The following is a 27,718-nucleotide window of genomic DNA, read 5'->3' as shown; positions in this document are numbered from 1 at the left end:
AAATGTGTTTTTAATCAGAAAGATTTGGCTTCTGTGAAATTTAGAAAGCAAATGGGACAAATTAAGATTTAAAAAATCTAAGCTTCAAGTTTTGTTAAGATGTTGTTGCTTGGGCCGGAGAGATGACTCCGAGGTTAAGAGCACTGGCTGTCCTTCTAGAGGTCCTGAGTTCAATTCTCAGCAACCACATGGTGGCTTTCAACCATCTATAATCTGGTGCCTTCTTTTGATGTGCAGGCATACATGTAGGAAGAACACTATATATATAGTTAATAAATAAATATTTTTTTAATGTTGTTGCTTATAGTAATCATAAATCTGTTGGGCTTCAAAGAGCCAGAATAAATGTTGAAAAGTGGCTACCAAAATTGAAAACAGAGATCACGGTCCGTTTTTCTTGTTACTTGCTACCTACAGTAAAAGAGGTAATGGAGTGTCTTTAGTGCACATGGAGTCCAAATAGAAATATAAAGTGATATGGGATTCTTACTGGAAATACAACTGTACCAACTTTGAGAAAATGGACTCCAACCAGGTGAATCTCCATGTTGACAGTGATGTAGTTTTTCTCTTGATACTTTTGCTATAATCCTTTGCCAGAAGATCTACATAACTAAAGTCTAGAAGGAGTACTGTGTGTCCAGAAGATGAAGGTCCTTCCTCCACAGGCAGAATTTTCTCTGGAACTCTCACAGGGTATAGAGTTGAGATGGGTTCTTTCCAGTTGCTTGTGATCGATCATACAAGCACTAGAAAACTTGGAAGAGAATTGCTAGTACATGCTAGGACTCAACTCTCACACGAGCCCATTTGTTTGATATTTTTCCTAATACAGTAAAAAACTGCAGTTGTTCCCACTTGCACAGGGATCACAACTTTGGATCAAGGTTGTGTTGGTAGTATGTAGCAAGCCAGATTTGAGTTCAGGTTGGTCTGATTTCAACAAGGGCTGGTCCTCCTTCCTTGTTTTCCTACTGCCTCTTTCTTTCTCCAAAATGCAGCCCCTCAGACCACTGAGTACCAAATCAAATCTATTCTGGAGATGTGCCCAGTCTGGCTACTTCTCATGACACCACTGCCACTACTTTAATTTCAGATACCATTGTATCTTACACTGAACTATCTGCCTATCTGACCTCCTGTGCTAGATAGTCAGCTTGATACAAGCTAGAGTCATTTGGGAAGAGAAAACCTCAATGGAGAAAATGCCCCCTTCCCCAAGATTGACTGGTAGGGCAGTTTCTTGATTGATGCTGATGGAGGGTGGAGAGGGGGACACCTCACAGTGAGCAGTGCTACTGCCTCTGGGCTGATGGTCTTTGGTGCTGTCAGCAAGCAGGCTGAGCAGACCCTGAGAAGCAACCCATAAGCAGTGTCTCCCCATGGCTTCTGCTCCAGGTTCCTGCCCTGCTTGGGTTCCTATCCTGACTTCCCTGGATGATGGACTGACTAAAACTAAGCTGAAATAAGCCCTTTCTTCTCCAAGTTGCTCATGGTCATGATGTTTATCACAGCAATGCAACACTAACTAAAACATCCCTTCTACTGCTGTCCTTGCTGATAGTCCCTGTTGTCTGCTCACTGTAGCTAGAGTTGGTAGAGCAAAATCCAGCCTTAGCTGCTCACTTCTGTTTAAAGGCCCTGCAGCCGGATCTCCCTGAGCTAGCCTCTGCCTCTGGAATGCCAGAACATCAGTCAAATATGACCCTATCTGAGAGCCTTCCTTGATAACCTAACTGCAGCTGTAGCTTCCACCATCAATGCTCTTTGCCCACACCCATCTTTATAAATTGGGAGCTATGTTTTTGTACAATTAACATACACATTCCACATGTTTGAAGGCAGGTTCTTTATAGGATCAGTAGTCACCCAGAGTGTATCTAAGATTTTCTTTGTGTGCACAATATTGGGCTGAAATGCTAGAATTTATTCCTGATGAAGACTTATCTATCATCAGAAAGTTTCTTTACCTCCATCTTCTAGAATATCTTAAGTTCTTTGTAACCACTGAGGTAGTCAAAAGGGCTTTTATGGAAAAGCTCATAGTCTGTAAGTAGAGAAATGTAAACAGCTAAACTATAATATGTTTAGTCATTCATATGTTCTGGGGGGCTTCAGATCCTCAGGTTTTGATAAGTAAAGACACAGATTTTAAAAAGAAGTGAAGTTTCCCTAAACTGATAGGAACCCCAGCCTCTTTCTGCCTTAAGAATGTATACAGGCTAGAGAGATAGTTCAGTCAGTACGTGTGAAGTAAAAGCGGGCATGGTGGCATGTGTCTAATCCCAGCTCTGGGGAAGAGAAGGAAAGACCAGCAGATTCCTGAAGCCCATTGACCAGCCTCAGGCTCAACAAGAGACCCTGCTCCAAAAAGTTAAGGTGGAGAGTGATCAAAGAAAGCCACCCAAACACAAGTACATATACATTACATACAACTTGGAAAAGAAGGAAAATAAAACAAAAAACTATGTGCTGACTATCGTCAGCCTGATGCTGAAATTACCATGCAGCTGGCTTTGCTATGCTGGACCAGAAGATGGTGAGGAAGCAGGAAGAGGGGGACCACGTGGGTCTAGAGAAGGCAGATTAACACAAATTAGATGCCACATGTGGAATCTTGTTCAAAAGAGCAAAATTTGCTGTCCCTTGATTCACATTTCCACAAAGCATTATCACAAAGTTCTGATCACTTTTAGGTTTGAGGAGTCTTAGTTCACAGTTGGCTCTGCCGTGTGATATTCCAAGACTCTGTTAGATTCTTGCCTATCTGCTATGTGGCTTCCAGCATCCTTCTCTCCACTACCCATGGTGTCCAGTTGGACTGCCTTTCCTGCCCTGAGCCAACACTGCAGAGCACACGCTCCACAAAGAGCCTGGTCTAAGCAGTCTGCTCCAGGGAATAGGGGAGACCAATATGCCAAAGAGTAGTCTCAAGGACTTTTTATTTTAATAAGTAAGCAGAGACATAACGGCAGCACCAGCTCTGCCTTATGGCCTAGCTATTTCCATTCTGAGACTCTCAATTTGGAAACCAAGGTACTTGCCCACAGCTGTGGCTATCAGGGTCAGGCAGTTTCTGAGGAGGCAGAATTTGTAATGGTGATTTGTTGAACTTAAGTGACTTTTAAGTGTATTCTGTTGAAAAAATTTTTAAATGTATAGGCATATTTCTAATTTTGTTCCCCATAATGGGTTCCTATATAGGCAAAGGATACATTAATTATTTTTTCTTGGGCATTTATTTACCTTGGTGGCTTTTTGATATAAACATTGCTATACTTTTCTATTTTTTATACTTTTACATATTCCTTTTATATCCTTCACTGCTAGATGAATAGGCTTACCTTTGTTGAGACAGATGATCTTGCTTAAGCTTCAAAATATTTTAAAATGCTGGCTCAGTGGAAAGGGCCTCAGGACTGTTCCGTGCTCTGCATATGAAGTGCTATTGTATACTGCCTTCAGTAGATGGACACTGCCTGGCTGTGTACCACATGCTGCTCTCAGCACTGAGAATAGAGGTGGATACAACTGTCTTCTTGAACTTGTGTTCTAGAACTTGCCCAGCACTTGGATTTGTTTTCTGGACTGTACCAAACTCTCTGCAGTCCCCTGAAAATGCCTTGCTCTTCACAGCTCTTCTCTGCTCCTATCACTCCTTTATCTCTTTCCTGGCAGAGTCCTCTTTCCCTTAGGGTTAGCCGCAAAACTGTTGCTCTGTGATCCCTTCACAATTCAGTAGGCCACTGTTGGCCACTTTGACTTATATCCAGGGTGGAGTACCCAAGCCTTCCAGCTTAGAATTTCCATTTCTTAGTTGGGAAAATATACCTTGACCAGGATTTCCCAAGTATACATGTCTTTCCCTGCCCCCACTCCCATGCTGGAGGCTTCTTCAGAACCCCACCACCGGCTAGCTGAACCCTAAAGCCATACATTATCTTGTGGCGACACCATGTGGTTCAGTCAGGCAGTGCAACTGAATTCTGTAATTATCAAAATAGTCCAATTTATGCCACTTTCATCTTCTGAGAGAGAAAAATGGATGAGAGAAAGGTGCAGAGCATTATTCACAGGTGAAAGTCATAGTTACAGACTGGCTTTATCTCTGGAGCTCAAGACCTTCTAGCACCCCTTGTAGACGGCTCTCTGGAAAGGTCTTCTCAGTCTCACTTATAACCAGGAAGCCTGAGGCAAAAAGATGAGAAAAGCTGTGCACATACATGTTATCACCTGCTGTCAGGATTTACACAAGGGTCCACCCTGCTTGGCTATTCCAGGTAGTGAGCAAACAAGTTAAATTGGACCCCCACAGTTCACAGCCTATCAATCTGAGACTTCTCTAGGATCTTTTCAAACTGATGGCAAAAATGGACAACACATTTCATTCTTTGAAAAAAGAGATACGTGTGTACTACTTGTAGGGGAAAGGGCCAGCCAAAGAAACCCACCCTGACCCTAACGCCAGAGCCAGTGAAAGAAACACACCCTGGATCTGAAACCAAAGCTAGTGAAATAAACACTTTAGCCTTGAACCCAGAACCTAAGAAACACACTTTGACTGTGAAACCAGAGCCAATGAAAGATATATGCCCTGGCCCCAAAACTAGAGCCAAAAAGAAAAGAAAAAAGGCCAGTGAAAGAAACACAGTTTGACCCTGATACCAGAGCCAACTCTGCTCATGACCAACTGAATATGAAACCAAGGACTCCCTGAGCAGGAAACCAACCAGTCCCTGAGCAGAAAACCAACCACTCCCTCCACAGGGAATTTACCAACCTGACCCTGAACCCAGAGCCAGTGAAAGGAAAAATGCCTTAATCTTAAAAAAAGAGGCAAAAGGCTAAAGGGTCAGTGAAAGAAACACAGTTTGACCCTGAAACCAGAGCCAGCTCTGCCCCTCACCAACTAAACCAACCAATCCCTGAGCAGAACATCTTCTCCCTGGGAAAACTCATCCCTAAGAAGCCCTTTATAAGCCCCTCTGCCTGTTCAGTTGCTGGCTGTCCTTTCCCACCCTTCCCAAATACATCTCTTAAAAGAGTTTTGGGTGAAGATCTTTTACCAGTGCAGAACAGAAGAACCTTTACTGAGATGTTTACTTATGGGAGCTGAGCAGAAAAAAATATAATATCCTTTGCTGAGACATTCCTTAGGGGGGCTGATTAAAAAAAAGAAGAAGAAGAAGAAACAGTTAAATCTTGGGAAACTCCCTTCAGAGTTAACCAAATAATAATAATAATAATAATAATAATAATAATAATAATAATAATAATAATAATAATAATAATAATAACTTCTCGCCAGAGCCTGAGGAGATTGCTACATTTCTGCATGAGCTTCTGCTTTAGCAGAGGGACTCTGAAGAAGGAACATCTTGGGCTGGAGCTGAGCTGAGCAGAAGGAACAGATAGCTTTGCTAGGCAGTGGAACTGAGCAGAGCTCAGCTCTAATGGCTGTCTCTAGGAGAGGAGCACGATTGCTACATCCTTCCCCCACCGCACCCCAACTCCAGCTTTAGCAAACCAACACTTCACACTCACTTGTACTAATAATCCCAATAACTAAATCCTCAGAAGCCAGTTACAGAATCGAAGTCACACCACTGTCGGTGTACTCTAATGACTGGTACTTAGTGTGAGTTTGCCTCTGCCTACAAGAGTGAGAAAGATGGAGAGTCACACCAGTTAAACACATGGAGTTTGGGCTCTTAATAGATGGGCTGAAGTTTTAGCTCACACATTAAGGACTGTGAGCTATTTCCTTTGATTTATACTTGAGTGAAAAGGATACAAAATTATAAAAATGCATGTATATGCAAACCCCCAAAGACCTGGGGGGCTGTTCTTCCACTGTCCGCAGGAAAGAAATGCAAAGTGTGGAGAGACCCCGGCTTTATTTGTGACAGGAACATGTTTCATACCAAGCACATGTTAAAATGGCCCTTCCTTAAATAGCAGTACCAACACACCTCATCCCTTCTTCCACACTTGTGAGGAGAACAAGGTTTTTTTGTTTTTTTGTTTTGTTTTGTTTTTTTTAAGCAACTGTGCACCTGAGGCCTTTTGAATGACAGATGGAACCTCTCTCATGGCTTCAAGACTCATGATGGGGGTCCCTTGTGTTCTGTCACACCCAAAACACTGAGTACGTATGCAATGAAGAACCTGGAGTCATGAAATGCCTGAAAAAGCTCATGAATACATTGACAACCCTATAACTATCCTATCACATGACTTTTGTCACCCAAGCTGTTTTCTTTATACCATGTCTTCCCAAAACAGAGGGAGCAAAAAAGATGTGGTCCTGTCTTAACAATAGCAGCTTGTATAGCTTCAGGACCAGGATGTTAGGACATGAGGGAAGACTAGGGACAAGAAATGTTCCTGGAGAAGGACTAAAGCTGATAGAACACTAATTCACAGGAGTGCTGAAGTGAAGCCCTGCTACCCTCAGACACCAGAAACTTCATGCTGCCTGACTGCAGAGCAAAGTCCCGCTTGAATAAGATGGGAAGATCACCCTGAGTCTCAGCTCCCAGACTTTAGTCACACACACACACAGACACACTTTCCTTGTAAAGATATAAAAGTGGTTGCTTCTGCTTATTTTTCGTATTTCCCAGTCTCTTATTCTATTTTACCCAAAGGTCATTGTGCTACAGTTCATGGTTTTGCTGTTATATGTTCTGTGAAGTTGGCTTTAGATAGCAGCATGTCTTTCCCTCCCTCTCTCTCTCTTTCTTGATACAAACTCTAGATTTCATGAGGATGCCCACCAACAAACAAGTCAGGCATCACACTCAGTTCTGAGTTGGTAGCCTTCCTAATCAATGGCATGTTTTGTGTGTTTTTCTGTTTTTGTTTTTGTTATGTGTGTGTGAACCCTTTCTAGAGTGTCCTGCCATACTTTGTAGCTACAAAACTGGCAAAAATACGGAAACCAACTTTGGATAAGCCCTCTCCAGAGACGTTTGTGAAGTCTGCAATTAAAACAGTGGGTTTGCAGTCCCGAACCACTGGATATGCGATCCATGCTCTCATGGTATGTATATTTCACAGTCTTAACTGTAGTTTTCAGTTTGGGCATTTCTATATGATCTCTTAAGATCAAGATGTATACTTTGCCAGCAAGGTGGTACATATTTTTAATCCTAAAAAAGACATTTATATTTTATTTCAAACTGTATACTTAAGACCTTTAAAAATCTCTGTAAGTAATAGTGTAGAGAAATGGAAGATGCCCAATAGACTCTGCTTATGTATCTCCTCAATTTTTTTCTCTAGGGTTCAATAAACTCAGCCTTGCCTCGTTGGATTTATTTTAAAATAACCATGGGTTTCAACAAGTCCCTACGAAGTCACTATCTGAGGAAAAACAAGAAGAACTAAGTTGAACCGCTTGGCCAGATTCTTGGGCCTGTACATGGTGATCCAGGGCACCTGCCTGTCCCCGGAGTCTCCACTGTTGTTTCAGTAATTGCTAACATGGCCAAATATTGGCATAACTGTAGAAAAACCAACTCCTTTTAAAGGCTTTTAATATATATATACATATATATATACACACACTCTGGATATAAGCAGGAGTAATTTGAAGTTTAATGTAAATGCTCTTGCCAAATGTATGAGAACACTTTGACAGAAAGGAACAAATCCCAGAATGACAGAAGTAAACATGGAACCCATCTGGCCCAGAATGCCAGTGATCACCTTATATATTGTCTGGAATCTACTATAAAGTGTGATAGCTAGCTACTTTTTTGTTGTTTAACATTAGGGGGAACAAGGCTTAGTTGATTTGCTATGGGTAGACACAATGCAGTTTATATAGATTAAAGTTTTCTAAATGTATGTTCCAGCTCATGTGTTTATATGGAACTGTTCTTCTCAAAAGTAGCTAATGACATAAAGAGAGTGGAAATACAGAGTTCTTACTGACACATAACTCCACAAATGTTATCCTTGTAACATATATTATGTCTTCTCTGTTCAAATGTATGTAAATACTAAACACTATATAGTATGATTGAAATGTAAAGGCAGGTGGGCCAAGGTGTACAGCAACATCCTGTGGTGTACACTGGATCCAGGAAAGCTTGAACCTCCAACTTTCTTGATGAATGTATTGTACCCATACTACTCGTCTGTGATGACAGACTCCTGTGATGGTGATGGGTCATGGAAATGGCATTGTTCTATGTTGGTGTCCCATTAGAAATCATAATAAAAAATGATACAGCCATGGTGTTGAATGAAAGTACATTTTGGCGATGGAAACTGAAGCCCTAGTTACACTACATTAAAGTAAGCTAAGGCTTACTGTAAGTATCGAAGTAAACACAAGAGTGTCACCAGGAAGGTTTCAGTACTGAGAAATATACAAGGGCTGTCATTGTGTTCGTAGGATGCAATTCCTAGTTTGAAAGACCAGCAAATCTATTTTTAAAAACTAATTGATTGAAGTGTTTAAATATTTCAAACTCCTGGTTTCACCAACCAGGAAAACATGCCCCTCACCCCAACACACACACACTACTATCTGCTCTTAAAATCATTACATAAAATATTCTAGCAGTCAACAATTGGAAACAATCTCAAAATACAGGATAGGCTTTTAAATAAGGTACACTTAGCTTTATAAAAAGCACCTCTTTGTCCTTTTTTCCCCATCAGTTTGCTATAGAACTGGTAACCTGGGTGGTATTTTCTGTGTCCTTTCGAACTTTGGCTGGCCTGGTGGTTTTGGTTGAGAGGTGGCAGATTTGCACTTGTAGGCAGCGAAAAGGATTGGTCTACAAGCATGATATACTGTAGGATGTAAAATCTGTTTCCTATAACCAATTAGAAGGTAGCTGTAATCCTAGCTGGGGAATCCCTTAGCAGCTTCAAAACTTTCCTCCTCTGACGTGTTAGGGGCTTCATAGTGTCAGGTGTTCTCTTTTGTTTAACACCCTAGGATGAATGTAATGACAAGAGAGCATAAATTTCAAATAAGTGCCTTGAAAAGAGAACTTTTACTGAAACCATACACTTGAAGTCATTCAAGCAGTGAAGCATATTGTGTAGTCACAACGTTCAGTTTTCTGTTGTCAGACTTTATCTTCTGTATAGGGGGACTGTTGATGCTTCTACCTCAGGCCTGTCCCCTGGGAAATGGAAACAGCAACTCTCACCTGGCTTACAAGCACATTCTCACCTGTGCTGGGTAGTCTCATGCATCCGGTACATGCTGGCCTCAAACTCACTTTGTAGCTGAGGGTGGCCTTGATCTTGCAATCCTCCTGCCTCTGCCTTGAAAGTGCTGGGGCTATAGGTGTGGACTACCACTCCTGGTTCTCTTTTAGGTTAATCTTTTTATAGTTTTGCTCTTGATGGTAGTAGAGATTGATCTTAGGGCCTCATGTGTTCTGGGCAAGTACTTTACCCACTGCATTGAATCCCTAGCATCAACTGTTTGATGCCAGCCTGGTCTATATAGCAAGTACTTTTTTTTTTTTTTTGAGAGTTTTACACATACAATTAATGAGATATCTGCCCCCTATTGCCACTTTTCAAGTCTCCCTATATTGTCCCAACTCACTCCACTCCCAACTTCAAGTTTTTATTTTTGCAAGGTCTCTCAAAAGAGGGGGCACTTTAATATTGCCATTATTAAGGCAATTTTTGACTTTTTGCTACTTTGTGTGTATGGATATTTTGCCTGTGTGTATGTCAGTGTACCATGTGTGTGTCTGGTACCCAAAGAGGCTGGAAGAGAGTATCAGATTCCATGGAGCCGCAATTATAGACGGTTGTGAGCTGCCACGTGGGTGCTGGAAGTTGAACCCGGGTCCTCTGGAAGAGCAGCCAGTCCTCTTAACTGCTGCCCCATTAAGACGATTTTCTATGTGTGCATTCTGTTGTGCTGCACAAAGGCATCTAGCCTTACACAGTAGCCCAACCACAATGCATGATCTGAGTCTAGTCAAGAAGTAGCAGGACAAGCTGTAAGTCAAGGAATAGTCTAGAAAATTCTGAGCCTAGCCAGGCATGGGGTTACTTACCTATAATATCAGCATGTGGGATATTGAGGTGAGAGGCTTTCAAGTTCAAGGCCCACCTGGACTACTCAGATGAACTCTCAAACAGTTCTCATGAGCCTATACCTGTCAAAAGTTTCAAATGTCAAATGAGACTTAAGGAGATGTGACAAATGAGTGCAGCATATAGCAGTCATGTGTGGGGTCCTGGTCTGTATCCATTCTCTCTTAGTGTAACACCACTGGTAAAATTTAAGTCCTGAGTTTGGACAGTTATACTTTGGTAACTTGATAGAAACCCCGCCACCACCCCCTTTTTAAGTGTGCTGTTACATTTTTCAGGGAGACTGGAGCATGGTATATGCAACCGGGTCTCCAAAAAACCCACTAAAAGATACAGAGGGAGTGATAGTGCAAAGCTTAGCGCTAAAATGTGGAGAATCTAGATGAAAGTATTTGTAAATTGTTCGTCCTGGTTGTGAATTTCCTGTAAATCTGGAATTTGAAAATAGAAAGCTAAATGGCTTGTGCTAACAGCTCAGAGCTGCAAACAGTAAGCTCAGGAGGGGTGTTGATGCCTTTACCTCAGCCTGCCCCCTGGGGAATGGAAACAGCACCTCTCTCCTGGCTTACAATACATTTGAAGCACTAAGAATCCAGCTTGCTGCCTTATGCACAGTAACACCTCAGACACTGTCTGAGTACTAGTCACCTTACACGGAGAGGGGTCTTTGACGATGTAGCTAAGAATCTTGAAGCCAGGCAGTGGTGGCACATGCCTTTAATCTCAGCCCTTGGGAGAGGCAGAGGCAGGTGGATCTCTGAGTTCCTGTCAACCTGGTCTACAGAGCTAGTTCCAGGACTATCAGAGAAATTCTGTCTTGAAGAGAAAAACAAAAAACAAAGATCTTGAGATAGAGAGGGGAGTGGAGTGGGGGTGTTGAGAGAGATTATCCAAATGGCCCCTAAGTACAATCACGAGAATATCTGCAGTAAGAGACACAGGTGGTTACAGATGCGGGAGGGGACAAGGCTGTGGAGGCAGGGACCAGAGTGACAAGGCTACAAGCCTTACGATGCTGGCAGCCACAGATCAGAGTTATTCCCCTGGAATTCATGAGGATAAAGGACCTGCCAATAATTGGATTTCTGAATAGTAATACTGGTTTGGGACTTCTGACTCCATCTAGTGAACTACGAAATGGTAAATTTCTGTTGTTCTAAATGACTGGCTCTGTGGTCACTTGTTACAGTAGCCCTGAAAACTAATACAAGTGTCTACCATCAATTTCTGCCCACTAGAAACTAGTTTTGTGTCCAGGTATGGCCAATTTTTTAAATGTCCCAAATGCACTTAAGAGGGTTTGTATTTCTGCTCTTAATATCCCTCACCTGTTCTCATGCAGGCACACCCCCCCCCAGTTAAACTCAGTGACACACACATAAAGACATGGAGTTAGGAGGGGGCTTGGGGAGAAGGGGTTCAGTGGGGCTGGAAAGGTGTAGAGGATAGTGGGATATGATCAAAATACATTATATGGGGTTTAAATTAAGACAGGGGAGACTTAAATAATAGTAAGACTATCTGAAACATTCACAAGAAATCATACTATTAGCTGTACCTTAAAATACCTGTAAGACACCTCTAGTACCTAAATTCCATATATAGATTAAATGGAATTTCCCCTTTCAGACTGACAGTGTTCTCCCCAGGAGCCAACAAGACCCCCAACACCAGGCATAAGAATCCCTCTTTTGATTTTTTTTTTTTGACAGGGTTTCTCTGTATTGCTTTGGAGGCTGTCCTGGGAACTCATTCTGTAGACCAGGCTAGCCTCAAACTCACAGAGATCCGCCTGCCTCTGCCTCCTGAGTGCTGGGATTAAAGGCATGCGCCACCAACGCCCAGCTCCCTCTTTTGATTTCTTGGTCAGGGTTATCCATGACACTCCTAAAACATCATAGGTTATTGACATTCCCATTACTTGATCCCTGGAGGTGAAGGATAAGTCCCTACTGCTGAAGGCACCATATACCTTAGACACAGGACCCAGAGGACCTGATCTCGTCTGACCTAAAAAAAAAAAAATGGAAGATTCTGGGAAATGCAGTTAAGAGTAGCGAGTTGCCATGTGATCCCCGGAGGAGAGGACACAAGTCTGGTGTTCTCGGTAAGATAAGACCTTATAAAAATATATATTAGTAATTATGGGTTAATAATTAAGTCAGAGCTAGCCATTAAGAAACCATAGCAAATGGTCAACAGCTCCATAATGAATATAGTATCTTATGTGTTATTTGGGGGCTGAGACAGCAGCGGGATCCAGGCAGCTGGTGGGAAAGAGTACACATTACACATTCTAAATATTTGTCTTTATACCCACAGACGAGTATAGTTCTCACCCCTCATTAAGGAAACTTCTCTTTGCAACAAGTGAAGACTATTACAAAAAACCACAACCACTTAAAATAGAGTTGTGGAGCCCAGACAAAACTGTCAAATCTACAACTGAGTCTGTGCCTAAGGCTCTGAGATCATTGCAGAAGTGGAGGTGGGAAGGCTGTAAGAACCAGAGGAGCAGGAAGTTTTCTGGGATTGTTTCCTAGAAATGTCATTATTCCTGGAATATGATCCTATCATTATTTTGTGCTGTTCATTTCTTTTTTTAACATGTAGTACGTGCATGTGGGTGGGTGTGGATGTGGGTGTACTCAAACACACACATGTCCATCTAAGCCACAGTGCTTGTGTGGAGGTCAGATAAGAACTTGTGGAAGTTAAGGTTCTCCTAAAGTGTGTCATTGGAATTGAACTCCGATCCTCAAGCTTGGCAGCGAACACTCTTACCTGCTGAGCTGAAGTTTCATGTCTCTTTCTACTAGTTTGGAAGTTGTATCTAGGATTCTCTGATGTTCACTCCTGAACTTTCCTGACCCTTTTTTTTTTTTTTTTTTTTTTTTGGCACCCAATCTAATTGAAAGTTCTCTGGTCCCTGGAGACCCCCTTTCATCATAAGGACTTAAGAGCATGGTAACTGCAACCAGCCCTTTCCTGATTACATGTGATTGTTAATCAAAATCCTAATCTCTTGTTTTTATAAACCCATGTATTGATATTTCATGATTCTTTTTGTTTTTGTTTCTTGAGACAGGGTTTCTCTGTGAAACAGTCCTGGCTATCCTGGAACTCCTCACTCTGTAGCCCAGGCTGGCCTTAAGCTCAGAGATCTTCATGCTTCTGCCTCCTGAGTTCTGGGACGAAAGGCATGTATCACCGCCACCCGGCTTCATGATTTTTATATACACACCTGTTTATGTAACATAATCAGCCTGGGGAGGATGGTTTAGTCTATAATGTACTTGCCTTGCAAGCCAGGGTCCCAAGTTCCTCCCCCTGGAAGTGCCAGCCATGGTGGCATACACCTGTCGCCCTATTCTGGGGGGACAGAGATTTGAGGATTTCTGGACACTCTGATCAGCCTCTTCCCCCAGTCTACTTGGTGAGCTCCAGGCCAGTGAGAAACTCAGTCTCAAAAGAGATGGACAATATCCCTGAGAAGGACACCTGAGGGTGTTGGGCCCTGGCACAAGTATACTCACCTCACAGGTGCATAAAAATGAATTGTCACCTGTTTACCAATTCCTCACACACCTTTCTCTCTTTACCCCAGACCTTTTATTAATTGGTATCACTTTTTTTTCTTTATTGGTATTATTTGAAATAGTGTGATTTACAGCTAATGGTATCTTAAAGACTGTGATTCTCCCAGCTTCTCTGAGTTGGTGTCAGCATCGAGTAGGTTTTATGTAGGTGGATCAGTGAGCCGCTTTTTATTAATTGACTTGGTTTGAAATGTCTCCAGAGTCTTGTCATTTTTTTCATTTCTGAAAGGTGATCAGGCAGCATCTCCTTGTCTCCATCTGAGATTCCTGCTCAGTGCCAAGTCCTCATCCTGCCATTGGCTCACACATTCTCAGATCCCCTCATGAGCCTTGCTGTTGCTGGATGTAATCGTCACAGCTTTTCGGTCCACTTAGGGTCACTAGTTCTCTAAACTGTCTGGGTCTCCTCCATGCTTACTTTCTTCTGAGGCCAAATGTGCATTTTAAAATTCAATGTTCACAAAATGGACTCTGGTATGTGGGGGGCGCTGACAGGACACATGCATGCACATGTACACATACCACATGTGCGGAGATGCTCTCGGGGCCTGGGGAGGAGTTCTGTGTGACTGTGAGCCCCTTGACTGAGTGGTAGGAGTAGAACTTGGGTCCTGTGCAAGAGCAGCAGACACCCTAACTGGCTAAGCCATAATCTTCCCAGGCCTATCACTTTCTGTTTCTGTTCCCCAGTCCTGTTTGACTTACTGTGTTCTAGGAAAGCACTCTGGGGGCTCTGCTGGGATGTTCCTCTGCAGAGCGAAGTTTCCTTCCCCTTTCCTGAGCCTGGGGCCTTGACAACCTGGCACTACTCCATCCCCTGAGTAAGGCATCTGTCTCGGCTCAGTTCTTGTGCTTTCTAGAGATTTCTGTAATTAGTCTCCTGTCCCCACATTGGGTTTCAGCATTATTCCCAAGGAAAAGTGCTGGGTTCCTGTTTGCACTACTCACTGATTTCAGCTTTTTAATATGTTTTTCCCCTTTTGGTTTAGTGAGTTTTCTGGCCCTTAGAGATCTGACTGGTTTCTTGTGAATCTAGCCCTGCATTAAAATGCTCAGAGTGTTAACTAATTCATTCTGCGGGAATTTGGGTCTGGACTAATTATTTGTTTTGTGTTGTAATTGGTGGGGATTTAGTCTGATACAAGCAATCAGATATAATAAGAACAGCATTGTGGAATCTAGACTTCTGCAGAGGCCCGCAGGGAAATAAAACGGCCTCCAGCTGGTATTCCCAGGGCCTTGAGCCACCCCCCCCCCCCCCCGTCAGTCCTTGTCACCTAACTCTCTATGAAGGTGAAGGTGTCCTGCCACTCCTGCTGGAAGCTTCCCCCGAGTCTTCCTCCTCCTCTCTTTTTTCTGGCTCTTTCCCTCCCCATTTTCTTGAACTTTGGATGTTTTACTAGCCGCTCTGTTATTGTAAAGATATTTTTAAATAGGTGAAGCAATGAACTTAAAAAGAGGAAAAGTTTATTTGAATTCACAATTTTAATTTTTTTTTTTTGGTTGTTTGTTTCTCTGAAACAGGGTTTTTCTGTATAACAGTCCTAGCTGTCCTGGAACTTACACTGCAGACCAAGCTGGCCTCAACTCACAGAAATCCACCTGCCTCTGCCTCCTGAGTGCTAGGATTAAAGGCATGCGCCTCCAATGCCCAGCCCACAATTTTAACTTTTAATGATATTAATTTTTACTTTACGTGTATGTTTTGCCTATGTGTAGAACTGTACATCAGTGTCTGAGGAGGTCAGAGGAGGGCATCCAGTCATCTGGAACTGGAGTTTACAGATGATTGTGAGCCATGTAGTTATGGGGCTTTGAACCTGGGTCCTCTATATAAGCAGCCAAGCACTCTTAACTGTGAAGCCCCATGACCTTTTGCTTTCCCTCCCGAGTGCTTGGATTACAGGTATGAAGCGCTACACTCTGTGTGGTGCTGGGGATGGAACCCAGGCTTAGGTGCATACTAGGCAAATGCTCCGTCACCTGAGCTGCGTTCCCAAGTGTACAATTTATTGATGTATTGCTTTTCCTTTTTTGTGTGTAGGGCAGGTATCAGGCTTCTCTAGAACTTGCTGCGTAGGTGAGGATGACCTTGAATTTCTGAGTAGCTTTAAACTTAAAATCCTCCTGCCATTGCCTCCCATTGCTAGAATTCCAGATATGTACCACTATACCAGATTTCCTCTTTCAGATGGTTCTGGAAACTGAAGCCAGGGCTTCATGCCTGCTAGCCAAGCATTCTGCCAATGGAACTCCCCTGCAGCCGCTGGTTCACAGCTCTCGAGGTGTCACTCTGTGACGCCAGATTCATTGCTTTCGTGATGATGGGCAGCTGTCATGGTGGGGGCTGTGGGGAGGAATTGGCTCACCTCAGGAAGTGAGGGAGCAGAAAGAGAGAGAGTAGGTGCCACAGTCCGCATTTTCCCCACACCAAGGGCTCATCCCCATGGAGCTGAACTTCCAACCAGGCCTACCTCCTAGATGCTCCCCCAGCTCTCATGAGTGCCAGAGCCTCTAAGGTATAGACTCTTGGGGGACGCCTACCCAACACACAGCAGATAGTTCCTATTCCCACAAATGACTGGGCTATAACTTAGATCTGTTTCCATAAGGCCCTTACTCCCAGCTGGTCCATCCTTAGCATCTCATCTCAGCATGATATACTGTGGCTGACAGCTGCCAATGTTACGTTACTAAAGGACTTTACCATCAGGTTCACCCTTCTCTATGGATTTTACCTAAATGTGGCATACATTCCCACTGTCATGTCACACCCAGTGGCTTCCATTCCCTGAACATCTCTTGGGGTTCACCTAAGGATCTGTCCCCTCCTCCACCTCAACCTTTTGGCTCTGACCTTTTACTGTCTTTGGAATTTTCCTTTCCTAGGGTGTTACGTAGGCAGGACATGCAGTGTGCAGCCTTTCAACCTGTCTTCACTTTATCAGCGTGCACTGAGGCTTCATGTCTTGCGGGGCCGTGCTTTGTATCACACAATCATGTTGCGCTCTCTGATGCCCCACCATTTATTAGTCATTCACCTGCTGAAGGACATCTTGATTGCTTCTGACCCACGTGGCTGTGGGTCATGGCCCCTGCTCAACCTCGTGGCATCCTATACCACATTCACTAGTGCCGAACAGGATGAAAACTCAGAATCTAGAGTATCACTTGTTCTTTTTTTACCACTTTCGCACCATTCTCCAGTCAAAAGACCTTAAGTTGAATCATTGAAAGAGACCGATTTGCAAATAAAGATTATTTAAGGCCACATTAAGTATATCCAAACACAGGAGTACCAACTTTGATGTGCCTTCAATTAGAATTCCTACTGCAGTTGTTTGCTTGGAGTGAGGGGACTGGTGGTGGGAATGCAGGTTCAGTCCCCAAGCCTACATGAAGTTAGGCCAGTGGCCAGGAAGTCTTGGGGGATAATTTCTGAGTTATCACTGTGAAACCTTAGAGTCACATGTTCTAGAACCTTCTTGGGACTGGTGAGATGGCTCAGCGGGTAAAGGTGCTCGTTGCCAAGCCCTGGGCATGATCCCAGGGGCCCACATGGAGAAAGGCGGGAACTCATTGCCACAAGTTGTCCTGTGACTTCCACATGTGTGTGCATGAGCACGTATGCATGCACACACACAAAATAAATTGAGTAAAAATAAATACAACCGTATTCCTGTGACTTCCTCCTCTGGGCACTGAGGCTCAGGCCACTGACTTGCCACTTTCCTCAAGCATGGCAATCTGTGCTCCTCCCTCAGTCAAGAAATCCAAGTCGGTTCCTGCCACGAAGCTGGAGGACAAGTCGGCCTCTCTCGGCCTGCCTAAGAGAGAAAAAGACTAGCAAGAAGCAATTGAACACATAGACGATGTACGATGAAATAGACAGACTTAATGAACAAGCCAGTGAGGAAATTTTGAAAGTATACCAAACTCCAACAGTCATTTTTTTCAGAAGAAGTCAGAATTGGGTAACAACATTTGTCAACCATCCACAAGTGTCTGCACTGCTTGGGGAGGAAGATGAAGAGGCTCTGCATTACTTAACCAGAGCTGAAGTGACAGAATTTGAAGACATTGAATCAGGTTGCAGAATAGATTTTTATTTTGATGAAAATCCTTACTTTGAAAATAAAGTTCTCTCCAAAGAATTTCATCTGAATGAGAGTGGTGATCCATCATCAAAGTCCACTGAAATCAATGGAAATCTGGAAAGGATTTGACAAAACGCTCAAGTCAAACACAGAGTAAGGCCAGCAGGAAGAGGCAGCACGAAGAGCCAGAGAGCTTCTTTACCTGGTTTACTGGTTTACTGACCATTCTGATGCGGGTGCAGATGAGTTAGGAGAGGTCATAAAAGATGATATTTGGCCAAACCCCTTGCAGTACTATTTGGTTCCTGATGTGGATGATGAAGAAGGAGAGGCAGAAGATGATGACAATGAGGAGGAGGAGGAGGAGGAAGGCTTGGAAGATATCAATGAAGAAGGGGATGAAGATGATAAAGGGGAGGAAGGAGAGGAGGATGAAGGCGAGGATGACTAGCACAGAAGACTGATGGATTCCAACCCTCTGTTTTATTTTCTTTTATTTTTAATTTTCTCCAGTTCCTGGGAGCAAGTTGCAGTTGTTTCCTTCCCCTCCCTTCCCCAATCCCTCTTATGCTCAGTCGCCCTGTTTTTGAGGTCTCTTCTCAACACCATGGTTCTCAGCTTACTTGGGGGGAAATAACCTTGAGCAAAATACAAAACAAGAATCTCCACTCTTCTGTTCTAAATTCATTTTTATCCTTGTCTCAGACTATGGTTTCAGCACCATCCACGTGCTCTGTGGGGGAAAAAAGAGAAGCCTCTAGCTCCCTGGGCTCTGCTGGAGGCTGGGGGGTGCTAGGCCCCTGTGTAGTAGTGCATAGAATTCTAGCTTTTTTTCCTTTCTCTGTATATTGGGCTCAGAGATTACACTGTGTCTCTATATGAATACAGACAGTTAGCATTTACCAACGTGTATCTGTTGGGAAAAAAGGGGGGGTGTAGAAGGTCAGCAAGGGTGGGCTTGTGTCTAGGGGGGTAAGTGGGCATTGTGACAACATGGCTTCTCCTTTGGTATGTTTAATTGTGATGTTTAGCAGACATTTTTGTTTGTTTTCACTGGAAGGAAAAAGATGCTCATTTTTAAATGTTGAAGTGTACAAGTTGCTTTGTTACAATAAAACCAATGTGTACACAAAAAAATAGATAAATAAATATAATCTCCCCCAAGCCGTTTTGAACCTCTCAGAATCTCCGGTTCCCTGGATTTGTCTGCTCTCTGCAGTCCCACATCCAATGAGGCTGCTAACTGCTCCCCGCAGCTTGGGGCTGTGTCTCAAGCATTACAGTCATGCTAGCACTGCCAGGTCCTCACTGCTGGAGTCTGGGGAAGCACCCTCAGTCCCTCAAGGTTGCTTGGAGCTGGTGGAAACTTGAAAGCCTCAAAGCCTCCGGAACAGCAGGCTCCCTTCTTATAGTTCGTCAGTCTAGGAACTACTGAGTCTCAGGTGCGAGGCCCCAGCTGGGGCTCTCCATGCAACAACCTCCTTGGCAGCTATGAACATCATTGTTTTCCTTGGTTTGGACTTCCTCGGGAATACGGCACAGGCACTCTGCATGCTGCATGTGATTGAAATGGAGGTTTGGCAAGACTCTGGTGTGAAAAATCACCCTCTGAAAATAGGCTCGTATGGAGCTCACTCCGAACCATATGTAAGAGCCAGCAGCCCTTCAACCATCTATCTGTTTTCCAGCCAGGGGCCAGGGTACTGACTGAGTGAAGACTGGTTTCCTGCAGAAACCAAGCAGCTGCACAAGGGACAGAGCACTCTGCAGGCGCTTGTGGCCTGACACGACGTGGCATAAATGCAGATTGCTGGGCACTCCCCAGAATTACTGACCAAAGCTGATGGGGCTGGAATATGCAATTTTCTCTGAAGTTTTAAAAATGTGTTCTTTGAAAAAGGATGCCATGAATGAAATCTTTTATATCCATTCCCCTCCCCCCTCCACTCCACCCAGGACATCATATATACATACTATTTTCCATCTTCATGTCCTCCTTTTTCCCTTCATTTTAAAATAAGTTTTTCCCTCAGGCAATCTTATTTTACATACCAACCCCACTTCCCTCTCCCTTCTCCCTTCTCCCCACCCCAACTCCCATCCACTCCTCATAGAGGCTGAGGCCTCCCATAGAGAATCATCAAAGTCTGTCACATCATTTGGGGCAGGACCAAGCCCTGCCCTGCTGTATCTAGGCTGAGAGAATATCCCTTCATAGGGAATGAACTCCGAAAAGTCAGTTCATGCACTAGGGATAAATACTGGTTCCACTGTCAGCAGCCCTGTAAACTGCCCAAGCCCCCTGTCACCCACATTCAGGGGACCTGGTTTGGTCCTATGCTGATTCCCCAGCTGTCAGTCTGAAGTAAGTGAGCTCCCACTTGCTCAGGTCAGTTGTTTCTATGGGTTTCCCCACCATAGTCTTGACCTCTTCGCTCATATTATTGCTTCTCCTTCTCTACAACTGGATTCCAGGAGTTTGGCTCAGTGCTTAGCTGTGGATCTCTGCATCTGCTTCCATCATCTACTGGATGAAGGCTGTATGCTGGCATTTAAGGTAGTCATCAATCTCATTACAGGGGAAGGGCTATTAAGGTACCCTCTCTACTATTAGAGTCTTAGCTGGGGTCATCCTGTGGATTCCTGAGAATTTCCCTAGGTGCCAGGTTTCTCATTAAGCCCACATCTCTTTTCTTGCTCTTCCTCTCTGTCCTTCGCCTAACTGGACCTTCTCGATCCCTAATGTTCTCCTACCACTCTCCCCTCCTCCCACACTCTCAATTTACCCTGACTGGAATTTGTTAGGTAGACCTGGTTGGCTTTGAACTTATAGAGACCCACCTGCCTCTCCTCTTTTAAAGGTATTTATTGTCTTTATTTATATGTATCTGTACATGCCTTCATGTGCACATGTGTGCCGGGATCTGCAGAGGTGCTGTATCCTCTGGGACTCGAGTTGCAGGCTGTTTCGAGCAGTCTGATGTGGGTGCTAGGAACCACACCCAGGGCCTTTGCAAGAGTTCTTACCAGCTGACCTCTCTCTCCAACCCCATTTTCTTTCATTAATTAATTAAAAATAAGCTAATTGATTAGACCTACTGAATAGCTCAATTAGTGAAGCCCATATGCACGTGCACCGAGATCTGAGGGATCTACTGGTAGCCACACTTCAAAGGAAAATGATTTTCCCTCCCCAACAGTCACTATCTGCCAATAGCACCTCATTTAGGAGGCAGGAATAGGAGTAATATGGATTTTTAAAATGTTTTTATTATTTTAAATTATATGTGTGTGTCTCTTCATGAGTATGTGCATGTATGTCCACAGAAGCCAGAGGTTCTGGGTGCCTCTGTAGCTGGAGTTACAAGGGACTGTAAGCTGTCTGACATGGGTGCTTGAGTTAAACTCTGGTCTTTCAGAAGAGCATCTATCTCCCCAGCCTGTAATACACATTTTTTAAAGATTTATTATGCAATGAGTTCTGCCTGCATGTATGCCTGCAGGCCAGAAGAGGGCACCAGATCTCGTTATAGATGTTTGTGAGCCACCATGTGGTAGTTGAGAATTGAACTCACAACCTCTGGAGGAACAGACAGTGCTCTTAACCTCTGAATCATCTCTCCAGCCCCCTGTAATATGCGTTTTTACCACATCCCTTGGTGGCTCTGATGTAGATGGTTTTTCAGCCACATATGGAAAAACTCTGACTTCAAAGGAAGGTAGAAGCAGAAGGAACAGAAGTTCAAGGTCAGTCTGCTCTACATGAGTTCAAACCCATGGTTATGAACCTGTCTCAAACATCAGAATCATTAACCATCATAGGAATTAACAGCCAGGGTGAAAGAAGAACTCTGATGACTCAGGAACACAGGGCCAAAGCTGCCTAACAGCAGGGAACAGACCAGACTTGGCTCCAGTTTTTGGGATGAAGGTCTAAGTCTGGGAATAAGGTCGCCAGGCTTTGCTGGATGGTAGAGAAGTTTGCTGAGGTTGAGCCTTGGAAATTCATGGTGGTACTTGGATGTTGTCCATGGGCCACTGATCCCCACAGCATCAGTACAGGGAAGGTATTAGTGTGCCAGAGTTGCCAAAACAAATTACTGTAGGAGGGGTAGTTGAAAGAAAAGTTCATTTTTCAGCAACCAGAACAGGGGCATGCTTCTCCTCAAAAGAACCGTCCTTCCTTGCCCTTCCCAGCCTCTGACAGTTTTAGGTTGTGGCAGTGTCACAACAGCCTCTGCCTCCGTCTCCTCATGGTGTGCCGGTGAGTTTTTATGTCAACTTGACACAGGCTTGAGCCATTGGGATAAAGCATGTAGGGAACCTTGGAAGATCCCATGGCAGATGAGGGTGACCAAGGCGGAGGACAAACATCCCCAGCAGACAGAGCTTAAGTGAGAAGTTTTATTAGGAAGGGAAGGAGGGAAGGAAAGAGGTAAAGAGACACAGAGATAGAGAGAGGACAGAAGAGAAGAGGGAGATAGGAAAAGTCCTGTCTGCCCCAGGAGAACAGCAGGAAAGAGTGAAGTGGGTGGGGGGTCTTTCTTTAAAGAACCACTTGCAGGTGGGAGAGAAGCGGGGTCAGGTCTGGCTGGATTGCAACATGGAAATTAAGTTGAGAGAAATGGTTCCATAAGATTGGCCTGTAGGAATGGAAAAAAGAAAGTATATTCAACAAAAGGTGTTGCCATAACTGGATGTGGACATGTAGAAGACTGCAGATAGATCCACATCTACCACCATGCACAAAACTTAAATCCAAATGGATCAAAGACATAAATCCAGCTACACTGAACCTCTAAGAAACGCTTCCTGAACATAACACCAGTAGCACAGACATTGAGATCGACGATTAATAAATGGGATTCCTGAAACTGAGAAGCTTCTATAAGGCAAAGGACACATTCAGCAAGACAAAAAGGCAGCCCACAGAATGGGAAAAGATCGTCACCAATCCCACATTTGACAGAGGGCTGATTTCCAAAATATACAATGAACTCAAGAAGCTAGCCACCAAAACACCAAACAATCCAATTAAAAAGTGGGGTGCAGAACTAAATAGAGAATTCTCAACAGAGGGATATAAAATGGCTGAAACACACTTAAGAAAGTGTTCAACATCCTTAGCCATCAGGGAAATGCAACGCAAAACAACTCTGAGATACTGTCTTACACTGGCCAGAATGGCCAAAATCAAAAACAGCAATGACAGTCTATGCTGGAGAGGATGTGGAGAAAGAGGAACACTCCTCCATTGCTGGTGGGAGTGCAAACTTGTATGACCACTTTGGAAATCAGTATGGCAGTTTCTCAGGAAAATGGGAATCAGTCTACCTCAAGATTTAGCAATTCCTCTCCTGGGAATATACCCAAAGAATGTGCATTCATACAACAAGGACATATGTTCAACTATGTTCACAGCAGCTTTGTTTGTAATAGCCAGAACCTGGAAGCAACCTAGATGCCCCTCAACTGAAGAATGGATAGAGAAAATGTGGTGCATTTACACAATGGAGTACTACTCAGTAGGGGAGAAAACAATGGAATCTTGAAATTCGCAGGCAAATGAATGGAACTAGAAGAAACCATCCTGAGTGAGGTAACCCAGTCACAAAAAGACAAACATGGCATGTACTCACTCACATATGGATTTTAGACATAGAGCAAAGGATTACCAGCCTACAGTCCACACCACCAGAGGAGCTAGGAAACTAGGAGGACCCCCAAGAGAAGAGCACGTGGCCCCCCGAAGAAGGGGAGGGGAACAAGAACTCCTGAGCAAATTTGGAGCACAGGGGTTGTGGAGGAGGGAGGTGGGTAGAGCAGAGGGGGATAAAAAAAGGGGGGGAGAACAGGAGGACTGAGACAGGGGAGGAATCGAGGAGGGCAAGAAAGGAGATGCCTTGATAGAGGGAGCCAGTACAGGTTTGGAGAGAGGTCTGACACAGGGGAAATGTTAGGGGATCCACAGGGATGACCCCAACTAAGAATCTAGGCAGTGGTGGAGAGGCTGCCTTTAATGCCCTTCCCCTATAATGAGATTGATGACTAACTCAGTTACCATTACTAGAGCCTTCACCCAGTAGCTGATCGAAGCAGAAACAGGTACCCACAACTAAACACTGAGCCATACTCCCGGGACCCAGTTGAGGAAAGGGAGGAGGGATGAGCAAAGGAGCCAAGACGGTGCTGGAGATACTGGCAGAAACAATTGACAATGACTTAATGAGAGCACAGAGACCCTAGTCATAAAGCTGGGGAACCAGCATTGGACCAAACCAAGTCCTCTGAATGTAGATGCCAGCTAGGAGGTCAAGGCTGTCTGTGGGACCTCTAACAGTGGAGCCAGTGTTTATCCCTAGATCACAAATGGACTTCGGGAGCCTATTCCCTATGGAGGGATACTATTGCAGCCCAGATACGGGAAGGAGAGCCTGGGCCCTCCCCCAAATGATGTGATGAACTTTGATGATCCCCCCGTGGAGGGCCTCACTATCCCTGGAGAGTGAGTGGGGGGTGAGTTTGGGGGTTGGTGGGGGGCATGGGAGGACAGGAGGGTGAGGGAATGGGGGGATGGATATGTAAATAAGAGTGCTTCTAAAATTTAAAAAAAAAAAAAGATTGGGAATGTTGTCCTAATTAGTGATTGATGTAGGATGGCCCCGCCCAGTGTGGGTGGTACCATACCTGGGCAGGTGGTCCTGGGTATACAAGGAGGCAGGCTTAGCAAGCCATGAAGAACACGCCAGTAAACAGCATTCTACCACAGCCTCTGCATCAGCGCCTGCCACCAGGTTCCTGCCTCAGTTCCTGCCCTAACTTCCTGTGATGTGGAAGTGTAATCAAAATAAACACTTTCTTCAAGACGTTTTTGGTCATCGTGTTTTATCGCAGCAATGGTAACCCTGAGACATGTGGCTGTCTCTCTTGTGTCTCTGCTCTTCTGTCTCCTCTTAAAAGAACATCAGTCGGTGGGGTAGGAGCCACCCTGATCACATAGGCCTGCGTCTTAAACCCCTCACTTCTGCAAGATAAGGTCCCATTCACACTTGGAGTGAATGTGAATTTGAAGGACACACTATTCAACCAAGGACAGAGGTGCACCCAGGAACCAGGGAGGAGAGACCTATATTAGCTAGTTTTCTCGCTCTGAGACCGGACACTTCCCAGAGAAATGACTTGAGCGGGGAGAGGTGTTTATTCTGGCTCACTGTTCTCTGGTTCCCAGGGTTTCAGTCCAGCACTGCAGGTAAAGTGTGACCACTGAAGCACTCCTTCCACAGTAGCGGGGGCATGTATGGAGGCTTGATCACACCTCCAAAGAAAGCCAAGAGTAGAGAGCTAGACCAGACTCGAAGGTGAGAATAACCTTCAAAGGCCCTCCCCTCATGGCCTATGTCTCCCAGCTAGGCATCGCTTCCCAGATGATTCACAACTTCCCAAACAGTTGGACCCAACTGGGGACCGTGTTTTCACACACAGGTCGGAACATTTCACATTCGAACCGTAACAAGCAGGCCCCTCTACTACTGAAGCTCAGCCCGGGGCCAGGCAGCAAGGAGACCTGCTGAAGTGTGCAAACAGGACAGTGAATGGTGGCTTTGGAACTGAGAGGGAAAGGGTTGAGAACCAGCCTGGCCCGGCCCTTTGGTCACTTGACACCTGCACCCTCTACTCACATTCATATTTATGTAGAACAGTGCATCTCCGCTTCCACCTAGGAGACGTAGGTATCTTGCATGTAACTGGTGGAGTTCTCATCATTTCTCCATGAATGAAATGAAATTCCAAAACATGGTCTATTGTAATGACTTCCCAGTGTAATCATAATCCTACTGGGTAATCTGTTAACTAAAACCTAAGTTGCAGAAGTAACCCCCAGAACACATACTGCACACACACACACACACACACACACACACACACACACACACACACACACACATACAATCATACACAGATAGGCACATATAATAAGCAAAGAGAGCAGAGGTTAGGTTGCAACATTCATTCCTGACATTGGCTGTGACACCAGCATCTACATTTATGGCTGCTTATTCTGCTGTCCCTCCCACGTTTCCCTTGCCTTTAGCCAAGAACCTTGGTGGCCTGGTTTCTTTTATTAGCAGAGTGACCCAGATCCTCATTCCTAAAGATGCAAGTTATTAATTACTCTGTGTTGTCACTATTACTGGTGCTGTTGGGGACACCCAAGGCAATGCCCTTGGCTGTGGACACAGTTATTGCCTCCATTACATAGCAGCTACTCAAACATTCCTCTGCAATTGGGATCAATCACCGCAAATGAACAAACAGCTTTTTCTTGCATTTTGGTTCAGTGACATAAAGAACCCAAGATGGCCAGGTGGCCATCCTATATCTCAACTCAGTGGGAATATTGTTTCACTTCCCCACAACAACTTCTTACAGATAGCCCAACTGTTTCCAGTGGTGGGGGTTTAATTCCATGAGCTTTATCCCACTAATGTGTTTCCTTTGCTGTGAAGCGATTTCCTTGATCAGGAGTTGTACTACCCTTGGGAATGACATTGGTGAGAAAGACATTTGGGAGTTCACAGATGGTCTCATTGGCCAAAGCAGTATAGGCCAGGAAGGTATCCAGAGTGTGTTTACACTGCAGTGAGAATGAATCTCAATCCTTGCCAGGATAGAAAGGGGCCATGTAGTCATTCATCACCTAGTGACTCCGTGGCTGCCTGAGGCATGGTGACATATGGAGGACTTTGTAATGGGTCACAACATTTGTAGATTAGGTTTGAAGTAGTAGCAGTAGCCAGTTCAGCTTTGGCATGGGGCATTCATGTCATTGAGTCCATACTTATCCTCCATCCTTTTCATAGTGGCTACATTTTAACGATTAACTGGACAGTCACTGAGAAGAGGCTGCCACTGATAGAGCATGTCACTGTATTGAGTGATTATAAAACCTCCCCTATAGGGGGTGGGAATGCCTTTGTTGGACCTTCATATTGTACACAAACATCTTCAGTATTTGCCTGTCCACTTCACTTTCCCCCAGACTTCCTTGTCACAAGCCTTCCCATTCCTGATCAAGTGTCTGTCTAGCCAGGGAACCCAATGCTCATGACTCAGTATAGCAATCTCTCACTGCAGAGTGGGCAGTCAATATGGTTTAAGTGGGAATGAGATAGGCATCATCATACAATTCTTCCACGTCTTTTGATGGTGTCTGAAGCAGATTAAGAATCACTTGAGCCTATTGTGAGTCAATCTTGAGCTACAATCCCAGTTCTCACATGAGCACCACAACCCCTCGCTTTTACTAACTTTTCTTAATGGACCACAGTGGCATTTTAGGTTCTGAGGAAATAGCTTTAGTTCTTTGAGTGTGTGTGTGTGTGTGTGTGTGATGTGATGTGAGTGAGTGTGGAGGTGTACATGGAAATCAGAAGACAATTTTGTGGGAATTGTTATGTCTTCCACCTTTATGTTGGTTCTGGGGGTTGAACTCAAGTCTTCAATCTTGCACGGCGAGCACTTTACACACTGAGCCCTCTCGATGGCCTTAGCTTCAGTTCTGAGCCCATGCCTGGTAATTCCTAAAATGTATGAGAATTTACTTTTTCAAAACTTCAATCATTCTACTAACTGGATATAGTTACTTAGATCAACTTACAATATGTATGTATGTGTGTCAACAATGCAGGTTCTTCCTTGGGCAGATCCAGCCTCCTCGATCGATCACAACAAGTCTAGAAACTGACGGCTGCTAGTCCTAGAAGTTGTTTGTTTCAACTAACATCATAATTGGTCAAACACTGCTGGCTACTGTGCATGGAAGTGACTCGCTGAGTTCACATTGGAACAAAGAATAAGGGCCTGGGCCCATCCTCCTTTAAGGTTCCTGCAGCATTCTGCCCATTGGACAAGATGGCAACAGGGAAATGCCCTGGC

General features: G+C 44.3%; 1 protein-coding gene and 1 pseudogene across 1 annotated transcript in view; both read left to right on the top strand.

Moving 5' to 3' along the window:
* Hsd17b12 (hydroxysteroid 17-beta dehydrogenase 12) overlaps nucleotides 1–8,245 on the top strand; it is a 130,430-nt gene extending 122,185 nt beyond the window's left edge. Inside the window, exons 10-11 of the mRNA XM_040745905.1 lie at nucleotides 6,896–7,045; nucleotides 7,288–8,245. Of these exons, the coding sequence (XP_040601839.1) occupies nucleotides 6,896–7,045; nucleotides 7,288–7,392 (255 nt within the window). The 3' untranslated portion in view covers nucleotides 7,393–8,245. The remainder of the gene's footprint in view (nucleotides 1–6,895; nucleotides 7,046–7,287) is intronic.
* Nucleotides 8,246–15,489: 7,244 nt separating this feature from the next.
* On the top strand, nucleotides 15,490–18,689 carry LOC121132759 (annotated as a pseudogene).
* The last annotated feature ends 9,029 nt before the right edge of the window (nucleotides 18,690–27,718 follow it).

Source organism: Mesocricetus auratus, unplaced genomic scaffold, assembly GCF_017639785.1.
Source record: "Mesocricetus auratus isolate SY011 unplaced genomic scaffold, BCM_Maur_2.0 Super-Scaffold_100004, whole genome shotgun sequence".
In the NCBI taxonomy this organism is placed as follows: domain Eukaryota; kingdom Metazoa; phylum Chordata; class Mammalia; order Rodentia; family Cricetidae; genus Mesocricetus; species Mesocricetus auratus.
The sequence above is the reverse complement of the archived record's forward strand: the minus strand, read 5'-3'. Positions and strand labels throughout refer to the sequence as shown.